We start from the raw sequence: 19904 nt of genomic DNA, 5'->3' as shown, positions 1-19904 counted from the left end.
GCAGTGCCACCCTTGCTGCCCCATAGCAGTGCCACCCTTTCTGCCCCCATAGCAGTGCCACCCTTTCTGCCCCCATAGCAGTGCCACCCTCGCTGCCCCCATAGCAGTGCCACCCTCGCTGCCCCCATAGCAGTGCCACCCTCGCTGCCCCCATAGCAGTGCCACCCTCGCTGCCCCCATAGCAGTGCCACCCTCGCTGCCCCCATAGCAGTGCCACCCTCGCTGCCCCCATAGCAGTGCCACCCTTGCTGCCCCCATAGCAGTGCCACCCTTTCTGCCCCCATACCAGTGCCACCCTCGCTGCCCCCATAGCAGTGCCACCCTCGCTGCCCCCATAGCAGTGCCACCCTCGCTGCCCCCATAGCAGTGCCACCCTCGCTGCCCCCATAGCAGTGCCACCCTCGCTGCCCCCATAGCAGTGCCACCCTCGCTGCCCCCATAGCAGTGCCACCCTCGCTGCCCCCATAGCAGTGCCACCCTTGCTGCCCCCATAGCAGTGCCACCCTCGCTGCCCCCATAGCAGTGCCACCCTCGCTGCCCCCATAGCAGTGCCACCCTCGCTGCCCCCATAGCAGTGCCACCCTCGCTGCCCCCATAGCAGTGCCACCCTCGCTGCCCCATAGCAGTGCCACCCTTTCTGCCCCCATAGCAGTGCCACCCTTTCTGCCCCCATAGCAGTGCCACCCTCGCTGCCCCCATAGCAGTGCCACCCTCGCTGCCCCCATAGCAGTGCCACCCTCGCTGCCCCCATAGCAGTGCCACCCTCGCTGCCCCCATAGCAGTGCCACCCTTAGTGCCCCATATTGGTACTACCCATGCTGGTCCCATCAGTGGCTCCATTGTTGCTCCCATAGCTATGCCACCCTTACTGCCCACATAGCGGTGCTACCCTTACTGCCCCTTAGTGCTATCACACTTGCTGCTCCCATTGTATTGCCACCTTTTCTGCCTCCATATTGGTGCCACTGCTGCTGCCCCCCATAGCTGTGTCACCTTCCTTATACCTATGACAACCCCACAGCCGCCATAGTTCTCATCTGAGGTAGTCGACCATGGACCATATTTTGGGCGTGGCATTTTTGGGTTGTCTCCTTTGCACACAATGGGCAGGGAAAAAAACATTGTACCAGAATTCGGCCGAAATCCAGAGCTGAGCATCGAGGCAAAGAGTGATAGATGAAGGGCTGATATTAACCCTTACGTTGCTGAGACAACCAGCTCTGGCTGACGGAAATCTGCCCCGTCATTGATCTGAGAGGCGGCTGTGTTTTTTTCTTCTTCATCTTATCAGCTCTGGCGCTCGGACATCTGCGGGGACCTCTCGGACATCTGCGGGGACCGCTCGGGCATCTGCGGGGACCTCTCGGACATCTGCGGGGACCTCTCGGACATCTGCGGGGACCTCTAGGACATCTGCGGGGACCTCTCGGACATCTGCGGGGACCTCTCGGACATCTGCGGGGACCTCTCGGACATCTGCGGGGACCGCTCGGGCATCTGCGGGGACCTCTCGGACATCTGCGGGGACCTCTCGGACATCTGCGGGGACCTCTCGGACATCTGCGGGGACCTCTCGGACATCTGCGGGGACCTCTCGGACATCTGCGGGGACCGCTGGGACATCTGCGGGGACCGGCCCATTATGAATGGTTCTATCTGTGACTGTGTCATTTCACCTTCTAGAGAAATCCTTGGTTGAGCGCTCACTTGGTCTGACCGGGCGTCGGGGGCTCCACCGCCGGCTTTGGAATAAAAAGGGCTGAGATTTTATAAGTTAGAGCCAGAGCCTCAAATGGAAAATGCAGAACTGCAGATTACTCCACGTCATTCAGAACGGGTTTCCGAACACGTTAGAAGGGTTTCCTGACTATGAGCTGATCACAATGTGTCCTCCTGCTGGGACCTCCAGCAATCAGCTGTGATCTGGAAGGAACCCTAGCAGTAGGTGTTCAGCTTCCCTGCAGTGCCCCCACAGGGGGGATGAAGTATTACACAGTGTTTATGTGTCAGCAGATGTAATACAGGACGGGATAAGGATCCTGGACTGAAGGCCTCTAAATATTAACTCCTTACAGATTGGGAGAAAATGGGGGTCCTAAAGTAGACAGTCACAAGATTGATCTTCATCCTGCGGACAGGTGTTATATATCTATATCTATATATATATAATATCTGGTCACTGAGGATCCAACCCATGATCGGTGGACCTCCAGTGACCAGACATGGATAGGCGATAACTGGTTTTTGGAACGCCCTTTTAATGGAGGCCGCAGTGATTTTTTTTTATAGTGATTTCTGATCGTTTTTTGTGTTTGTTTTTTTTTTTATAGGGGATATCCTGTTCAACGCTCAGTACCCAGAATTACCGCCGGATTTCATCTTTGGGGACGACGCCGAGTTCTTACCTGAACCTTCTGCTCTCCCGGTACGTTTTATAGATTGGTTACTCATTAGCGGTTAGCCAGTTTCCTACATCGATGATCTGTCCTCAGGATTGGTCATAAATATCGATCAGTCCGGCTCCCTGACAATCAGCTATTTGAGCTGCAATTGCACCTGCTCGCCGCTGATCGTCAGGGGTGCCGGGCGTCGGACCCCCGCCGATCTGATATTTAGACCTTGTGGCTCAAAAAAATTTGATCTCCCGCGATCTTACAGATACACACCAATTTTCGCCAGTCTGGCGTAAATTATTGCCCTTGCGCGAAACGTCGGCCTTAATAATAAATCCCATCTTTGTGTTTTAAATCGTCACCATTTTGAAGATCTCTGCTTGAAGTGATCCCTTCGTTGTTTCCATTCAGAGCTGAAATCCCGTCCTCCCTCGGACTTATTCCTACTCTGCACCTTAACCAGGAATGGACGGTCCCGGCTAATTATTTACTTCTAGTACCCATCGGTACCAGCTTCATAGCTCGCATTGATTTACTTCACTCCATTGAAACGGGTGGATTCTTGTGCCCATTATGTCACAGCCCTTAATAAATGGACTGGGATCCTTGGCATCCCCTTAAAGGAGTTCGAAACACATGACTTCTTTCTTCCAGGTAAACAGCGCCACATCTTTCAGTGGTCGTATGTGGTATTGCAGTCCTGGTATTCTGCATCAGCTCTTGCCTGATACAGAATTCACTGACATAGATACCACACGCTCAGCACGTTGATCTGCCCTCCGGACAGGTGATCAGTATCTGATCGGTGGGACTCTACCTCCCGACACCCCTGTCAATCAGCTGTTTGAAGAGGCCGAGTTCGCTCCGGTGAGTGCCGTGGCCCCTTCCTAGGACAGTGATGACTAGTGTTGAGCGAACTTGTGTTTTAAGTTCTGCGTCCAAAGTTCGGGTTATGGAAGTATCCCCTTATGGATTCCGCTACCACGGACCATAACGGAATTTGAAATCCATAACGGGATTCTTCGAATAACCCGAAATTTGGACGCAGAACTTAAAACACAAGTTCGCTCAACACTAGTGATGACGCGTTCATCGGTCTCATGGCCTAGTCGCAGCTCAGTACGTGAAAGGGCGGTGCAGGGCGGTGAGAGATAAGTACAGCATAGATGAGAGGAGAGTCCACTTCTCAGGCCCCTCCGTAAAAACAGCAGCCAGAACGTTGTGTTTACCGTGCGCCTGCAAGGACTGTGAGTGCACTAGAGAAGAAGCTGCATTTCACAGACTGCCAGTATATTGGTGCTGATCTGATGGTTGGGGGTCCGTCCCTAGCAGTGACTGATGAAGCTGCAGGTGCATAGACTGGAACTGTCACGGGTCAGCAAAAACGCAATAATACAACCGCATCTGTTCTGAACGGATCCGGTTGTATTATCTCTAAAATTAGCCAAGACGGATCCATCTCTAAAACCATTGTAAGTCAATGGGGGATGGATCCCCCATCATTGACTTGCATTGTGTGTCAGGACGGATCCGTCTTGCTCCGCACCACATCGCGGACAGAAAAAAAATGTTTATTCTGTCCGCGACGGGGACGCAACGGAACGGAATGCATTCTGGTGACTCCGTTTCATTCAGTTACATTTTGTCCCCATTGACAATGAATAGGGACAAAACGGAAGCGTTTTTACTATTGATCCTGTGACGGATCTCAATAGCGGGAAGGGAAAAAGCGCAAGTGTGAAAGTGAAGGGATGACCATGCTGGGCCGAGTCCTCCAGAGTGAGAGCCTGTACGACCAAGGTCTTCCTGATGGATTTATCCAGATATCCCGCTGCTTATTCGCGATGAGGACCCAGAATATCGCCGTAAATATTAGGCCAACCAGAGAACAGGTAATAGATTGATGCATATGTCAGATAGCAGGGGATGGTTGCCCGGGTTTATGATACTGGTGGCCGTTCCTCAGAAGAGAATGAGAGCCCAATAGACAGAGCAGTGGGCAGCGGGATGTGGGACCCCCGCCGATCTGATACGGACAGTCTGTTTCAGGATAGCCCATCAGTATCGGAATCAAGGACAGCCCCTTTAAGGCCAAAATTGACCCGTTCCTTAAGGGGTTAAGTGAGGGTCCCTGCAGTTTCCTGTACATAGGGATGTGGGCACTGCACAGTGTCCTCGGCGGTCAGGGTTAATGATCCTCCGGCCGGCCTGACTCATGGGCCGATGACATCACTCCCGGATGACTCACGGCTTGTGTAATTGTGATCGCACTTACCGCGAACACAAGCAGCACCACTACAAATAGACAGATGTCACAATGACGCTGCAGGAAACGGCACTTTTATCCTCCGACTGAATGGAAAAGAGACTTTACCGCTTTCTTCATTGCATCCCAGGCTCTCAGCGCAGTCCCCCCCCAGCGCATGTAAGAGGCTGTGAGCCCACACACTGCGCTCCGTCCACCTCCATATCCTTCCATAGACAATCACTGTGTAGGGCTATCATCCGGCAGCATCTTGTGCGTTTCCATCCATCACGTTCCTCAGTTACAGAATATAACTTTTTTCTATTTTTAATGTCCCCCCTCGTCATTCTTCAGGTGAGAGCAGAGACGTTGTGTTGCCTTGTCGGGGGCTCTCCTCTGTGCTCAGTGTCGCCCCCTGCTGAGTAATACCATTAAGGTGATCTGCCAAGAGGAGGGGTACAAATTTACCCGGTGACATGATTGTCTGTACGAATGTTCATTTCCAATCATTGCGCTGTGTAAATATACCCAGTGATCCCCCGACAAATGAGAAAACACTCGTACGTCGGTGACGGCGTCTTCCTGCGCACATATGAAGCATCACGTGAACAGGGGATGTGGTGCCGGCAATGACTGCAATTCCGTGATAAGAGGTTTTTATGAATGAATTGATGTTCAAATCCCTCACAATAATTACCGCATGAAGATGAAAGTAAATACCAGCGATGAAAGATCTCAATGTGTCGTCACACTAATCATAGTTACTTTTTAAAACATTTTAGCCTTTGTAATGATCTCTGTATACACAAATATACACATAATACTGCTCCTATGTACAAGAATATATCTACTATAATACTGCTTCTATGTACAAGAATATAACTACTATAATACTGCTCCTATGTACAAGAATATATCTACTATAATACTGCTTCTATGTACAAGAATATAACTACTATAATACTGCTCCTATGTACAAGAATATAACTACTATAATACTGCTTCTATGTACAAGAATATAACTACTATAATACTGCTCCTATGTACAAGAATATAACTACTATAATACTGCCTCCTATGTACAAGAATATAACTACTATAATACTGCTCCTATATACAAGAATATAACTACTATAATACTGCTCCTATGTACAAGAATATAACTACTATAATACTGCTCCTATGTACAAGAATATACCTACTATAATACTGCCTCCTATGTACAAGAATATAACTACTATAATACTGCTCCTATGTACAAGAATATAACTACTATAATACTGCTCCTATGTACAAGAATATAACTGCTATAATACTGCTCCTATGTACAAGAATATAACTACTATAATACTGCCTCCTATATACAAGAATATAACTACTATAATACTGCCTCCTATGTACAAGAATATAACTACTATAATACTGCCTCCTATGTACAATAATATAACTATTATAATACTGCCTTCTATGTACAAGAATATACCTACTATAATACTGCCTCCTATGTACAAGAATATAACTACTATAATACTGCTCCTATGTACAAGAATATACCTACTATAATACTGCCTCCTATGTACAAGAATATAACTACTATAATACTGCCTCCTATGTACAAGAATATGACTACTATAATACTGCCTCCTATGTACAAGAATATAACTACTATAATACTGCTCCTATGTACAAGAATATAACTACTATAATACTGCTCCTATGTACAAGAATATAACTACTATAATACTGCTCCTATGTACAAGAATATAACTACTATAATACTGCCTCCTATGTACAAGAATATAACTACTATAATACTGCCTCCTATGTACAAGAATATAACTACTATAATACTGCTCCTATGTACAAGAATATGACTACTATAATACTGCCCCCTATGTACAAGGATATAACTACTATAATACTGCTCCTATGTACAAGAATATAACTACTATAATACTGCCTCCTATGTACAAGAATATAACTACTATAATACTGCCTCCTATGTACAGGAATATAACTACTATAATACTGCTCCTATGTACAAGAATATAACTACTATAATACTGCTCCTATGTACAAGAATATAACTACTATAATACTGCTCCTATGTACAAGAATATAACTGCTATAATACTGCCCCTATGTACAAGAATATAACTACTATAATACTGCTCCTGTGTACAAGAATATAACTACTATAATACTGCCTCCTATGTACAAGAATATAACTACTATAATACTGCCTCCTATGTACAAGAATATAACTACTATAATACTGCTCCTATGTACAAGAATATAACTACTATAATACTGCCTCCTATGTACAAGAATATAACTACTATAATACTGCTCTTATGTACAAGAATATAACTACTATAATACTGCCTCCTATGTACAAGAATATAACTACTATAATACTGCTCCTATGTACAAGAATTTAACTACTATAATACTGCTCCTATGTACAAGAATATAACTACTATAATACTGCCTCCTATGTACAAGAATATAACTACTATAATACTGCCTCCTATGTACAAGAATATACCTACTATAATACTGCTCCTATGTACAAGAATATAACTACTATAATACTGCTCCTATGTACAAGAATATACCTACTATAATACTGCCTCCTATGTACAAGAATATAACTACTATAATACTGCGTCCTATGTACAGGAATATAACTACTATAATACTGCTCCTATGTACAAGAATATAACTGCTATAATACTGCCTCCTATGTACAAGAATATAACTACTATAATACTGCTCCTATGTACAAGAATATAACTACTATAATACTGCTCCTATGTACAAGAATATAACTACTATAATACTGCCTCCTATGTACAAGAATATAACTACTATAATACTGCTCCTATGTACAAGAATATAACTACTATAATACTGCTCCTATGTACAAGAATATACCTACTATAATACTGCCTCCTATGTACAAGAATATAACTACTATAATACTGCCTCCTATGTACAAGAATATAACTACTATAATACTGCTCCTATGTACAAGAATATAACTACTATAATACTGCTCCTATGTACAAGAATATAACTACGATAATACTGCCTCCTATGTACAGGAATATAACTACTATAATACTGCTCCTATATACAAGAATATAACTCCTATAATACTGCCTCCTATGTACAAGAATATAACTACTATAATACTGCCTCTTATGTACAAGAATATAACTACTATAATACTGCTCCTATGTACAAGACTATAACTATTATAATACTGCTCCTATGTACAAGAATATAACTACTATAATACTGCTCCTATGTACAAGAATATAACTACTATAATACTGCTCCTATGTACAAAAATATAACTACTATAATACTGCTCCTATGTACAAGAATATAACTACTATAATACGGCTCCTATGTACAAGAATATAACTACTATAATACTGCTCCTATGTACAAGAATATAACTACTATAATACTGCCTCCTATGTACAAGAATATAACTACTATAATACTGCTCCTATGTACAGTAATATAACTACTATAATACTGCTCCTATGTACAAGAATATAACTACTATAATACTGCTCCTATGTACAAGAATATAACTACTATAACACGGCCTCCTGATAATTTTAATATAATTTTATCTGGAGAATTGTGTAGTAAAATGAATCCTTTGTGATACTTTATTTCACTTGTGTTGTATTGTAGGGTTTGGATTATTTGGTGTTTGTGGCTTTGGTTATAGGGATCTCTGACCTGTGATGTGCTCTTTTTTGCAGAGTCTGGCGGAATGGGATCCCTCGGACCCAGAGTGCCTCTTACTGGTGGTTAAGGAGCTGGTCCAGCAGTATCACCAGTACCAGTGTAGGCGCCTGAATGAGAGCTCGCGCCTCATGTTTGAGTATCAGACTCTGCTGGAGGAGCCTCAGTATGGCGGGAACATGGAGATCTTTGCGGGGAAGAAGAACAATTGGGTAAGAAGAATATAAAGAAGATGTCAGTGTGGTGTGTATCTGCTGCTGACACCTGAGGCCGGGAGCTGCTCTTTGTTGTTATGGGCCGTTCTTTTCATTTTCTCCTGCTTTAATTTTTACACTTGAGGCTCATCGGTCCCCAGTGACAAAGGTTAAGAGAAGACACAGTCCTCAGCTATTCCCATCAGTCCTATCATTGCTTAGCAGTCCTTCCACTCCCCATCAGTCCTAATAATGCCCCTCAGTCCTAATATTCCCCGTCAGTCCTCCCGTTCCCCGTCAGTCCTCCCGTTCCCCGTCAGTCCTCCCGTTCCCCGTCAGTCCTCCCGTTCCCCGTCAGTCCTCCCGTTCCCCGTCAGTCCTCCCGTTCCCCGTCAGTCCTCCCGTTCCCCGTCAGTCCTCCCGTTCCCCGTCAGTCCTCCCGTTCCCCGTCAGTCCTCCCGTTCCCCGTCAGTCCTCCCGTTCCCCGTCAGTCCTCCCGTTCCCCGTCAGTCCTCCCGTTCCCCGTCAGTCCTCCCGTTCCCCGTCAGTCCTCCCGTTCCCCGTCAGTCCTCCCGTTCCCCGTCAGTCCTCCCGTTCCCCGTCAGTCCTCCCGTTCCCGGTCAGTCCTCTCGTTCCCCGGTCAGTCCTCTGGTTCCTCGTCAGTCCTCCCCTTCCCCGTCAGTCCTCCCCTTCCCCGTCAGTCCTCCCCTTCCCCGTCAGTCCTCCCCTTCCCCGTCAGTCCTCCCCTTCCCCGTCAGTCCTCCCCTTCCCTGGCAGTCCTCCCCTTCCCCGGCAGTCCTCCCCTTCCCCGGCAGTCCTCCCCTTCCCCGGCAGTCCTCCCCTTCCCCGGCAGTCCTCTCAGTCCCCGTTGTTCGGTTTATAGAGGGACATATAGTAAAAGCAGAATGTGACTTTAAAGCCTCCCACTCTGGAGGACCCAGCTCATCAGCGCATTACAAGCCTTTAAATTCATGGAGCACCATGTAATGCTTCCTTTCCCCTGCGGAGGCGCTGCAGTGGAATCAAACACTTTCTGCAGGATCCAGTTAGAGCGGTGATCGTCCAGTGTGGACAGTCACTCTATATTCCATTGTAATTGTTGGGTTTCTATTGGGCTATGGCTCTGCCATAATGGGTGGACCCTTGGATGATGAGCCCCCCGATCACGTCCTCTACCACTGGGGGTCCGGTCATTCAGAGTAATGTGCTTGTAGGAAGAGGAAGTGTCCGTGTCCTCTGCACACCTCTACAGGAAGCACTGACTACCGGGATTTTCCCTCAAACGTCTGGTGCCCCAAGAAGTAAGTAATTTCCTCATTTCATCCGTGTGTCATCTGGGCCACGTGACGTGTTCAGTATTGCGTGATGGGACACGTGTCACATGCGGCTTCCTGGTCTTATGTTCCCGGTCTTAGGGTTCCTGTACTTGTAGGTAAAGCAATGTTAAAGGAATATTCCAGTTTCAGCAAGTCTTACAATGTCCAATATTCTTTCCGTATTTTGCACAGTTTTTTTCTTTTCTTCAAGATCTCTGCTTGCTGTCAGTGAATGGAGACATTCTTAGCCTGTTATTTTTGAAATTAGAAATTTGGACGGTTCTGCTACACTGTAACGACCCTTGCGCTGTCTTGTTTATGCAGCGGACGCTTCCTTGTCACTTCTCCTGTCCTGACTTTCTTAGAACTCTGGATTGTGCTGTCCCTCTGTTATTCCTACAAAAAAAAAATAAAGGCATCCCTTTGACAGGGAGAATGGTGATGCCCATTTCTAGGAGTAGATTGTCCAGAATGGTTATGTTTTAGGGGGTGTCGGAAGCAGTGAGAGATCCCCTTTAAAGATATGATCTAAAAAGCCATCATCGATCAGAGGCAGAATCAGAACCTCGGGATCCTGAAGCTGCTGACAACCAGTATGACGCCATTACAGCTCCTGCGTGCGCTCCACAGCTCTTCAGAGCTCACGCGTTTCACCCTCCTGGATGGTGTCAGTGACTCTTCTGGGGATAATCGGCTCATGGCGGCCCCTGATCTTCTTCTTTCATTGTCTTACAGACCGGAGAGTTTTCTGCTCGGTTTCTATTGAAGCTTCCAGTGGACTTCAGTAACATCCCCACCTACCTGCTGAAGGTAACCGCCTCATGGTGTAAATGTATTGGTGTGTATACGGTATGTTTATGTCGAATGTATAGTGTGTATACGGTATGTTTATGTCGAATGTATAGTGTGTATACGGTATGTTTATGTCGAATGTATAGTGTGTATACGGTATGTTTATGTAGAATGTATAGTGTGTATACGGTATGTTTATGTAGAATGTATAGTGTGTATACGGTATGTTTATGTCGAATGTATAGTGTGTATACGGTATGTTTATGTCGAATGTATAGCGTGTATACGGTATGTTTATATGGTATGTTTATGTAGAATGTATAGTGTGTATACGGTATGTTTATGTAGAATGTATAGTGTGTATACGGTATGTTTATGTAGAATGTATAGTGTGTATACGGTATGTTTATGTAGAATGTATGGTGTGTATACGGTATGTTTATGTAGAATGTATAGTGTGTATACGGTATGTGTATACGGTATGTTTATGTCGAATGTATAGTGTGTATACGGTATGTTTATGTAGAATGTATAGTGTGTATACGGTATGTTTATGTAGAATGTATAGTGTGTATACGGTATGTTTATGTAGAATGTATAGTGTGTGTACGGTATGTTTATGTAGAATGTATAGTGTGTATACGGTATGTTTATGTAGAATGTATAGTGTGTATACGGTATGTTTATGTAGAATGTATAGTGTGTATACGGTATGTGTATACGGTATGTTTATGTCGAATGTATAGTGTGTATACGGTATGTTTATGTAGAATGTATAGTGTGTATACGGTATGTTTATGTAGAATGTATAGTGTGTATACGGTATGTTTATGTAGAATGTATAGTGTGTGTACGGTATGTTTATGTAGAATGTATAGTGTGTGTACGGTATGTTTATGTAGAATGTATAGTGTGTATACGGTATGTTTATGTAGAATGTATGGTGTGTATACGGTATGTTTATGTAGAATGTATAGTGTGTATACGGTATGTGTATACGGTATGTTTATGTCGAATGTATAGTGTGTATACGGTATGTTTATGTAGAATGTATAGTGTGTATACGGTATGTTTATGTAGAATGTATAGTGTGTATACGGTATGTTTATGTAGAATGTATAGTGTGTATACGGTATGTTTATGTAGAATGTATAGTGTGTATACGGTATGTTTATGTAGAATGTATAGTGTGTATACGGTATGTTTATGTCGTATGTATAGTGTGTATACGGGATGTTTATGTAGAATGTATAGTGTGTATACGGTATGTTTATGTCGTATGTATAGTGTGTATACGGGATGTTTATGTAGAATGTATAGTGTGTATACGGTATGTTTATGTCGAATGTATAGTGTGTATACGGTATGTTTTATGTCGAATGTATAGTGTGTATACGGTATGTTTATATGGTATGTTTATGTAGAATGTATAGTGTGTATACGGTATGTTTATATGGTATGTTTATGTAGAATGTATGGTGTGTATACGGTATGTTTATGTCGAATGTATAGTGTGTATACGGTATGTTTATATGGTATGTTTATGTAGAATGTAGTGTGTATACGGTATGTTTATGTCGAATGTATAGTGTGTATACCGTATGTTTATGTAGAATGTATGGTGTAGTATTATCATTATTGTTTTGAGTGTTATGATGTGGAGCTTATCAAATACAGTACATAATAAGGGCCCTTGCACACAACCGCATGCCCTCCGAGACATACGGTCCGTGAGCATATGAGTGCGGGACTATAATCCCGCTGGCGGCCCGACGTGCACAGCATCATTGTAATCTATGGTGCTGTGAGCTCCCCTGCACACGATCAATGCCGCTCCAGGACATATGTCTCGAAGGGCATACAGTCGTGTGCAAGGGCCCTAATGGTGACATGACATATGCACTTTATAACGGAATTGTTTGGTCACTGTATGGAGGTATTCTATAGTAACTGTATACAATATTATATAGTCACTGTATGGTGGTATATAGTCTCTGGCAGTATTATTTCGCTATGGAGGTATATAGTCACTATATGTAGGTATTATATAGTCACTGTATGACGATATTATATAGTCACACTCGGCGCTGTTTTATAGTCACTGGCGATATTTTCAAGTGACTGGCAGTATTATGTAGTCACTATATGACGGTATTATATAGTCAATGTTTAGCTGTATTATATTGTCATTTAATGGAGGTATCATACAGCCACTGTATGGCAGTATTATATACAGGTGGAGCATTTCTAAACTTGTGTGATATCACATCACGAAAACCTTTGGAAAAATCAGTTAAAAGTTTCTCGCAATTGTTTACTTAACTTAAGTGTCAGGATGAGGATTGCTACATCTGCAGTCACTATATGGCAGTAAAGCGTAGTCATTGCATGGCAGTGATTAGTTTCTGTATGGCGGTATTATTTAGTCACAGGTTTTATTATTTTTTGAGCGTTATATACATTTCTAGACCCGCATGTAATTATGGTGATAATAATTATGCACCGTGAGGATGTATTATATGGACTCACTGTCTGGCAGTATTATTTTGAGACTGTAGGTGTTACTGTACTGTCACTCTATGGCAGTATTAGCAGAGCGCTGTGTTGTTAGTCTAAGTGACGCCCTTTTCGCGGTTTTCTTCGTTATATAAATGATATCTTCTGTGCACAGTAGGGGCGTGCTCTGTGCTATAGAGCGTGCTCTCCTACATACTGGACCATCATAGTAGTTGGGGGTCCATAAGGTGGCGGAGCTCTCCTACCAGCAGAAAAGGGGTTAATTGAGCGTCACAGCCATCGGGGGTCTCCGCTCATGCAGCCCCTTCTCCTGATGCTTTACCCTCCTGTGTATTTCCACCGCCCCCGACCTGTTCTGGCAGCGGGCTCGTACTGGCCCCGATCCTGACAGTCGCTCACTGTATACTCACCCCCCCATCCCCCGACCAGAGTGCGCCCCCCCTTTCTAGGACACTCTTTGGTTTGGGGCATTTTGCCCAATTTGCTTTTGTCTAGACATTATGCAAAAAGCAAATGAGTTCCTCCTGTTTCACCTCCGACTCCCTGTGAACGGGAGGAGCCGGGGTTTCTCCTGTCCTTATTCCTTGTAATGTAGAGCAGACGACTCCTGGCACCAACCGGGGGGCAGAGGGACACAGGGGGTCGGACACACGGCGAATGAGACGGGGTCGGACACACGGCGGATCAGACAGGGGGTCGGACACACGGCGGATCAGACAGGGGGTCGGACACACGGCGAATGAGACGGGGGGTCGGAAACACGGCGGATCAGACAGGGGGTCAGATACACGGCGAATGAGACGGGGTCGGATACATGGGGAATGAGACAGGGGGTCGGATACACGGCGAATGAGACAGGGGGTCGGATACACGGCGAATGAGACAGGGGGTCGGATACACGGCGAATGAGACAGGGGGTCGGATACACGGCGAATGAGACAGGAGGTCGAATACACGGCAAATGAGACAGGGGGTCGGATACGCGGCGAATGAGACAGGGGGTCGGATACGCGGCGAATGAGACAGGGGGTCGGATACGCGGCGAATGAGACAGGGGGTCGGATACACGGCGAATGAGACAGGGGGTCGGATACACGGTTGATCAAGATGCAGGAAAGTAAAAGTCCTGTATATGTTACTTCTATATGTGACGGTTCATATGGATTGTGTCTCTAGTGAATGGATAGGCGGCATTCTCAGTGATGTCACCGCTGATCTCTAGTGAATGGATAGGCGGCATTCTCAGTGATGTCACCGCTCATCTCTAGTGAATGGATAGGCTGCATTCTCAGTGATGTCACCGCTGATCTCTAGTGAATGGATAGGCTGCATTCTCAGTGATGTCACCGCTGATCTCTAGTGAATGGATAGGCTGCATTCTCAGTGATGTCACCGCTGATCTCTAGTGAATAGATAGGCTGCATTCTCAGTGATGTCACCGCTCATCTCTAGTGAATGGATAGGCGGCATTCTCAGTGATGTCACCGCTGATCTCTAGTGGCTGCATTCTCAGTGATGTCACCGCTGATCTCCAGTGAATGGATAGGCGGCATTCTCAGTGATGTCACCGCTGATCTCTAGTGAATGGATAGGCGGCATTCTCAGTGATGTCACCGCTGATCTCTAGTGAATGGATAGGCGGCATTCTCAGTGATGTCACCGCTGATCTCTAGTGAATGGATAGGCGGCATTCTCAGTGATGTCACCGCTGATCTCCAGTGAATGGATAGGCGGCATTCTCAGTGATGTCACCGTTGATCTCTAGTGAATGGATAGGCTGCATTCTCAGTGATGTCACCGCTGATCTCTAGTGAATGGATAGGCGGCATTCTCAGTGATGTCACCGCTGATCTCTAGTGAATGGATAGGCGGCATTCTCAGTGATATCACCGCTGATCTCTAGTGAATGGATAGGCTGCATTCTCAGTGATGTCACCACTGATCTCTAGTGAATGGATAGGCGGCATTCTCAGTGATGTCACCGCTGGTCTCTAGTGAATGGATAGGCGGCATTCTCAGTGATGTCACCGCTGATCTCTAGTGACTGCATAGGCGGGATTCTCAGTGATGTCACCGCTGATCTCTAGTGGCTGCATTCTCAGTGATGTCACCGCTGATCTCCAGTGAATGGATAGGCGGCATTCTCAGTGATGTCACCGCTGATCTCTAGTGGCTGCATTCTCAGTGATGTCACCGCTGATCTCCAGTGAATGGATAGGCTGCATTCTCAGTGATGTCACCGCTGATCTCCAGTGAATGGATAGGCGGCATTCTCAGTGATTTCACCGCTGATCTCTAGTGAATGGATAGGCGGCATTCTCAGTGATGTCACCGCTGATCTCTAGTGAATGGATAGGCTGCATTCTCAGTGATGTCACCGCTGATCTCTAGGGAATGGATAGGCGGCATTCTCAGTGATGTCACGCTGATCTCTAGTGAATGGATAGGCTGCATTCTCAGTGATGTCACCGCTGATCTCTAGTGAATGGATAGGCTGCATTCTCAGTGATGTCACCGCTGATCTCCAGTGAATGGATAGGTGGCATTCTCAGTGATGTCACCGCTGGTCTCTAGTGAATGGATAGGCGGCATTCTCAGTGATGTCACCGCTGGTCTCTAGTGAATGGATAGGCTGCATTCTCAGTGATGTCACCGCTGATCTCTAGTGAATGGATAGGCGGCATTCTCAGTGATGTCACCGCTGATCTCTAGTGAATAGATAGGCTGCATTCTCAGTAATGTCACCGCTGATCTCTAGTGAATGGATAGGCTGCATTCTCAGTGATGTCACCGCTGATCTCTAGTGAATGGATAGGCGGCATTCTCAGTGATGTCATCGCTGATCTCTAGTGAATGGATAGGCTGCATTCTCAGTGATGTCACCGCTGATCTCTAGTGAATGGATAGGCTGCATTCTCAGTGATGTCACCGCTGATCTCTAGTGAATGGATAGGCTGCATTCTCAGTGATGTCACCGCTGATCTGTAGTGAATGGATAGGCTGCATTCTCAGTGATGTCACCGCTGGTCTCTAGTGAATGGATAGGCGGCATTCTCAGTGATGTCACCGCTGATCTCTAGTGAATGGATAGGCGGCATTCTCAGTGATGTCACCGCTGATCTCTAGTGATTAGATAGGCGGCATTCTCAGTGATGTCACCGCTGATCTCTAGTGAATAGATAGGCGGCATTCTGAGTGATGTCACCGCTGATCTCTAGTGAATGGATAGGCGGCATTCTCAGTGATGTCACCGCTGATCTCTAGTGAATAGATAGGCGGCATTCTCAGTGATGTCACCGCTGATCTCTAGGGAATGGATAGAATCTTTTTGGGTGGGGCTGCAGGGGTTTTCTGTGTACCACTCTTGCAGGGTCCCCGTCTCCCCTCAGATTGGGGGGTTTCACACTTAGTCGCTGTCTCTTTCCTGTGAGACAAGTTCTCGCTCTGCTCTTAGACGACTTTGGCGTTCAGCGCGGTGACATCTTAATGACGCGCATCAAAAGTCACTGGAAAATTAGTTTTTAATTAGCGGTCCTCCGCTCGGCAGCTCCTGGAATGAAGGAGCGCTAATTGGCTATTATTTCTGCGTGATTCACGGTCAGTGGAGAGGCAGCGCAGAATGCTGGCACCGCCGCCGCCCTCGGAAAACTGCTCATTAACTGCAGGAACGCAGAGAAGAACTAATTAGAGAATTCTTTACATGCTGTTTACTTTGCCGTTATGTTCTTCTATAGACCCAGTGTAAGCGTGACAGCGTCAGAAAGCATCATCCTGCTGATAGACACCCCTGCCATCAGGGGGCGCCGCTGCCATGAAGGGGGGGTACCTATCTATACAGTGCTTAGGTAGGTAGGTAGCACATGTCACATCCACATGATGCCAGAACCTCAGAGCAGAACATTGCCCAGAGCATCACACTGCTCCTGCTGGCTTGTCTTCTTCCCATAGTGCACCTGGTGCCATCTCTTCTCCAGGTAAGTGATGCACATGCATCCAGCCATCCACAGGAAGCTTCCGCCCAGCAGTGTGTTCGGTGACATCACTGGCTCTGGTGGGCCGGCTTTAGCGTTTTACAGGCTAGGGCAGTGCTAAAGCCCGCCCATCACTGCCGATTACATCACCGGGCTCACTGCTGGGTGGAAGCCTCCGCCTGGCAGCCCGGTTCGTCACCGCAACCCCCGAAAATGGCTTTGCCCTGCGCGATTCAGCTCTTGTCAGGGGGGCTGCCTGGGTGAACCCCTTCAAGCGACGCACATACACCCAGCCGTCCACACGACGTAACGTGATTTATCAGATCGGGCTACCTTCTTCCCATAGTGCACCTGGTGCCATCTCTTGGGACACATCTGTCCATCTCTATGATTTAACATGATGGATCGGACCAGGCCATCTTCTTCCATTGCTCCGTGCTCACGTGCCCATCGTAGACATTTTCGGTGGTGGACAGGGGTCAGGCTGGGCTAATGGTATGCAACCGTGTGCACAGCAAGCTACGATGTCCTGTGGGTCCTGACACCTATGTATAATAACCAGCAGACATGTTGTCAGCAGTTTCCTCTACAGTACCTCTCGTTGGATCGGGTTCAGATGGGCTAGCCCTCACCCTCACACACATCAATGAGCCTTTGAAGTCCATGACCTGTCACTGGTTCTCCTTTCTTGGATCGCAGGACCGGCCGTTCTGGAGGTGCTCCGACCCAGTCATCCAAGCCACTTACTGTTGCCCATTTTTCCTTCTTCCAACACCTCTGTTTCAAGAACTGACTCCATATCCCACCCCTGACAGGAGCCATTGCCACCAGGTAATCAGTGTTATTCACTTCACCACTGGTTTTAATGGTATAGCTAATCGTTGTATCTTCATATAGACATTTTACCTGAATGTTTGTACCGCCACATGGTGACAAGTAATGGTGAGCACTTCTGTGTGTCTGGAAGTGCTCTGCCCGCTGCTCTTCTAATCTCTCTTGTGTTGGGTGGGCATTGATCTTGGCACAAGGGGGTTCACATTACATCGGTGTGCTATGTAATGGGTTCGGCGACACCTGCATCCTCGGGCCCCGCAGCTGGACCGCCTCCATTGATCCTCCCTGCCATCCCTGGTGAGGAGCTTGACAGCTGAAATGACATTGCGTGCCTGGCTGCAGTTTCCTCTCGTGCCGCGGCTTGTGATCCGGGTCTTTACTGTAATGTGGATCCGTAAGTATCGTATAAACCAGGAGGAATGTCGCAGGGTAATTGCAGGGTAGAGTCGTCTCTCTGCTCTTTCATCCTGCTCCTTGGCACCGCACACACGAAGTGTCACCACTGCAATCCTGGAATTACTACCAGGGCCGGCGCCTAAGTGCAGCCGACTCAGGGTCGCACTGCATATAACCCTTTCTGCTCCAGCGAGGGAGACGTATTTAAAGGGACACTAAACCAGCAGTCCATCCACTCTGCAGGTCAATAGACATGAATCTGTTCCTTGCTATCAGCTATTTCAGGCACAAGGTGCCTACAGTGTTTATGAATGGGATGAGTGATAGAAGCTCTGAAAGCGACCTACCCCCATGTTCAATTTATGTCACATATCTCCAGGGCTGGTGTCCATGTGTGTGACTGATGTCAGCCGCTCCATTTATAACGCTGTTGCATAAAACTTTACTACTCCTTTAAATTAGTCCCATGAGCAGCAAAGTGTAGAGCAGTAACCGAGGTGGATTTCTGGTTTTACACATAGAAACCTTTCTTCATGATGGAGTCATGACCGCTATAATATATCCAAGTGCAAGTGTACAGGGGGTCGTTCCTCAGGCTAAAGTCCATGAGCAGCTCCAGAACCCCCCTTCCCCCCGGTCTGCTGTGAGTGACATGTGTCACATCCTAGAAGGAGACCCTTACAGCCGTCACTCACAACAGGTGTAAAAGCTCTGGAGCCGCTCATAGCCTGAGCCTGAAGCACTTCATTCAGAGTATTAAATGTACGCAAATAGTTGGTATTTCTTGAATTGACAACATAGATCTTTAATTGAACTGGAATATAACTACTATAATACTGCTCCTATGTACAAGAATATAACTACTATAATACTGCTCCTATGTACAAGAATATAACTACAATAATACTGCTCCTATGTACAATAATATAACTACTATAATACTGCTCCTATGTACAATAATATAACTACTATAATACTGCTCCTATGTACAAGAATATAACTACTATAATACTGCCTCCTATGTACAAGAATATAACTACTATAATACTGCTCCTATGTACAAGAATATAACTACTGTAATACTGCTCCTATGTAAAAGAATATAACTACTATAATACTGCTTCTATGTACAAGAATATAACTACTATAATACTGTCTCCAATGTACAAGAATATAACTACTATAATACTGCTCCTATGTACAAGAATATAACTACTATAATACTGCTCCTATGTACTAGAATATAACTACTATAATACTGCTTCTATGTACAAGAATATAACTACTATAATACTGCTCCTATGTACAAGAATATAACTACTATAATACTGCCTCCTATGTACAAGAATATAACTACTATAATACTGCTCCTATGTACAAGAATATAACTACTGTAATACTGCTCCTATGTAAAAGAATATAACTACTATAATACTGCTTCTATGTACAAGAATATAACTACTATAATACTGTCTCCA

The 19904-nt window shown here is 45.7% G+C and overlaps 1 protein-coding gene across 1 annotated transcript in view; it reads left to right on the top strand.

The window, feature by feature from the left end:
- BABAM2 (BRISC and BRCA1 A complex member 2) overlaps nucleotides 1-19904 on the top strand; it is a 203603-nt gene that overhangs the window by 27532 nt on the left and 156167 nt on the right. The window contains exons 4-6 of the mRNA XM_040430235.1: nucleotides 2331-2425; nucleotides 8424-8618; nucleotides 10652-10726. Coding sequence (XP_040286169.1) covers nucleotides 2331-2425; nucleotides 8424-8618; nucleotides 10652-10726 — 365 coding nt within the window. The remainder of the gene's footprint in view (nucleotides 1-2330; nucleotides 2426-8423; nucleotides 8619-10651; nucleotides 10727-19904) is intronic.

This window comes from Bufo bufo, chromosome 4, assembly GCF_905171765.1.
Source record: "Bufo bufo chromosome 4, aBufBuf1.1, whole genome shotgun sequence".
NCBI classification, from domain to species: Eukaryota; Metazoa; Chordata; class Amphibia; order Anura; family Bufonidae; genus Bufo; species Bufo bufo.
Note: the sequence above shows the minus strand (reverse complement) of the source record. Positions and strands in the feature narration are given on the sequence as shown.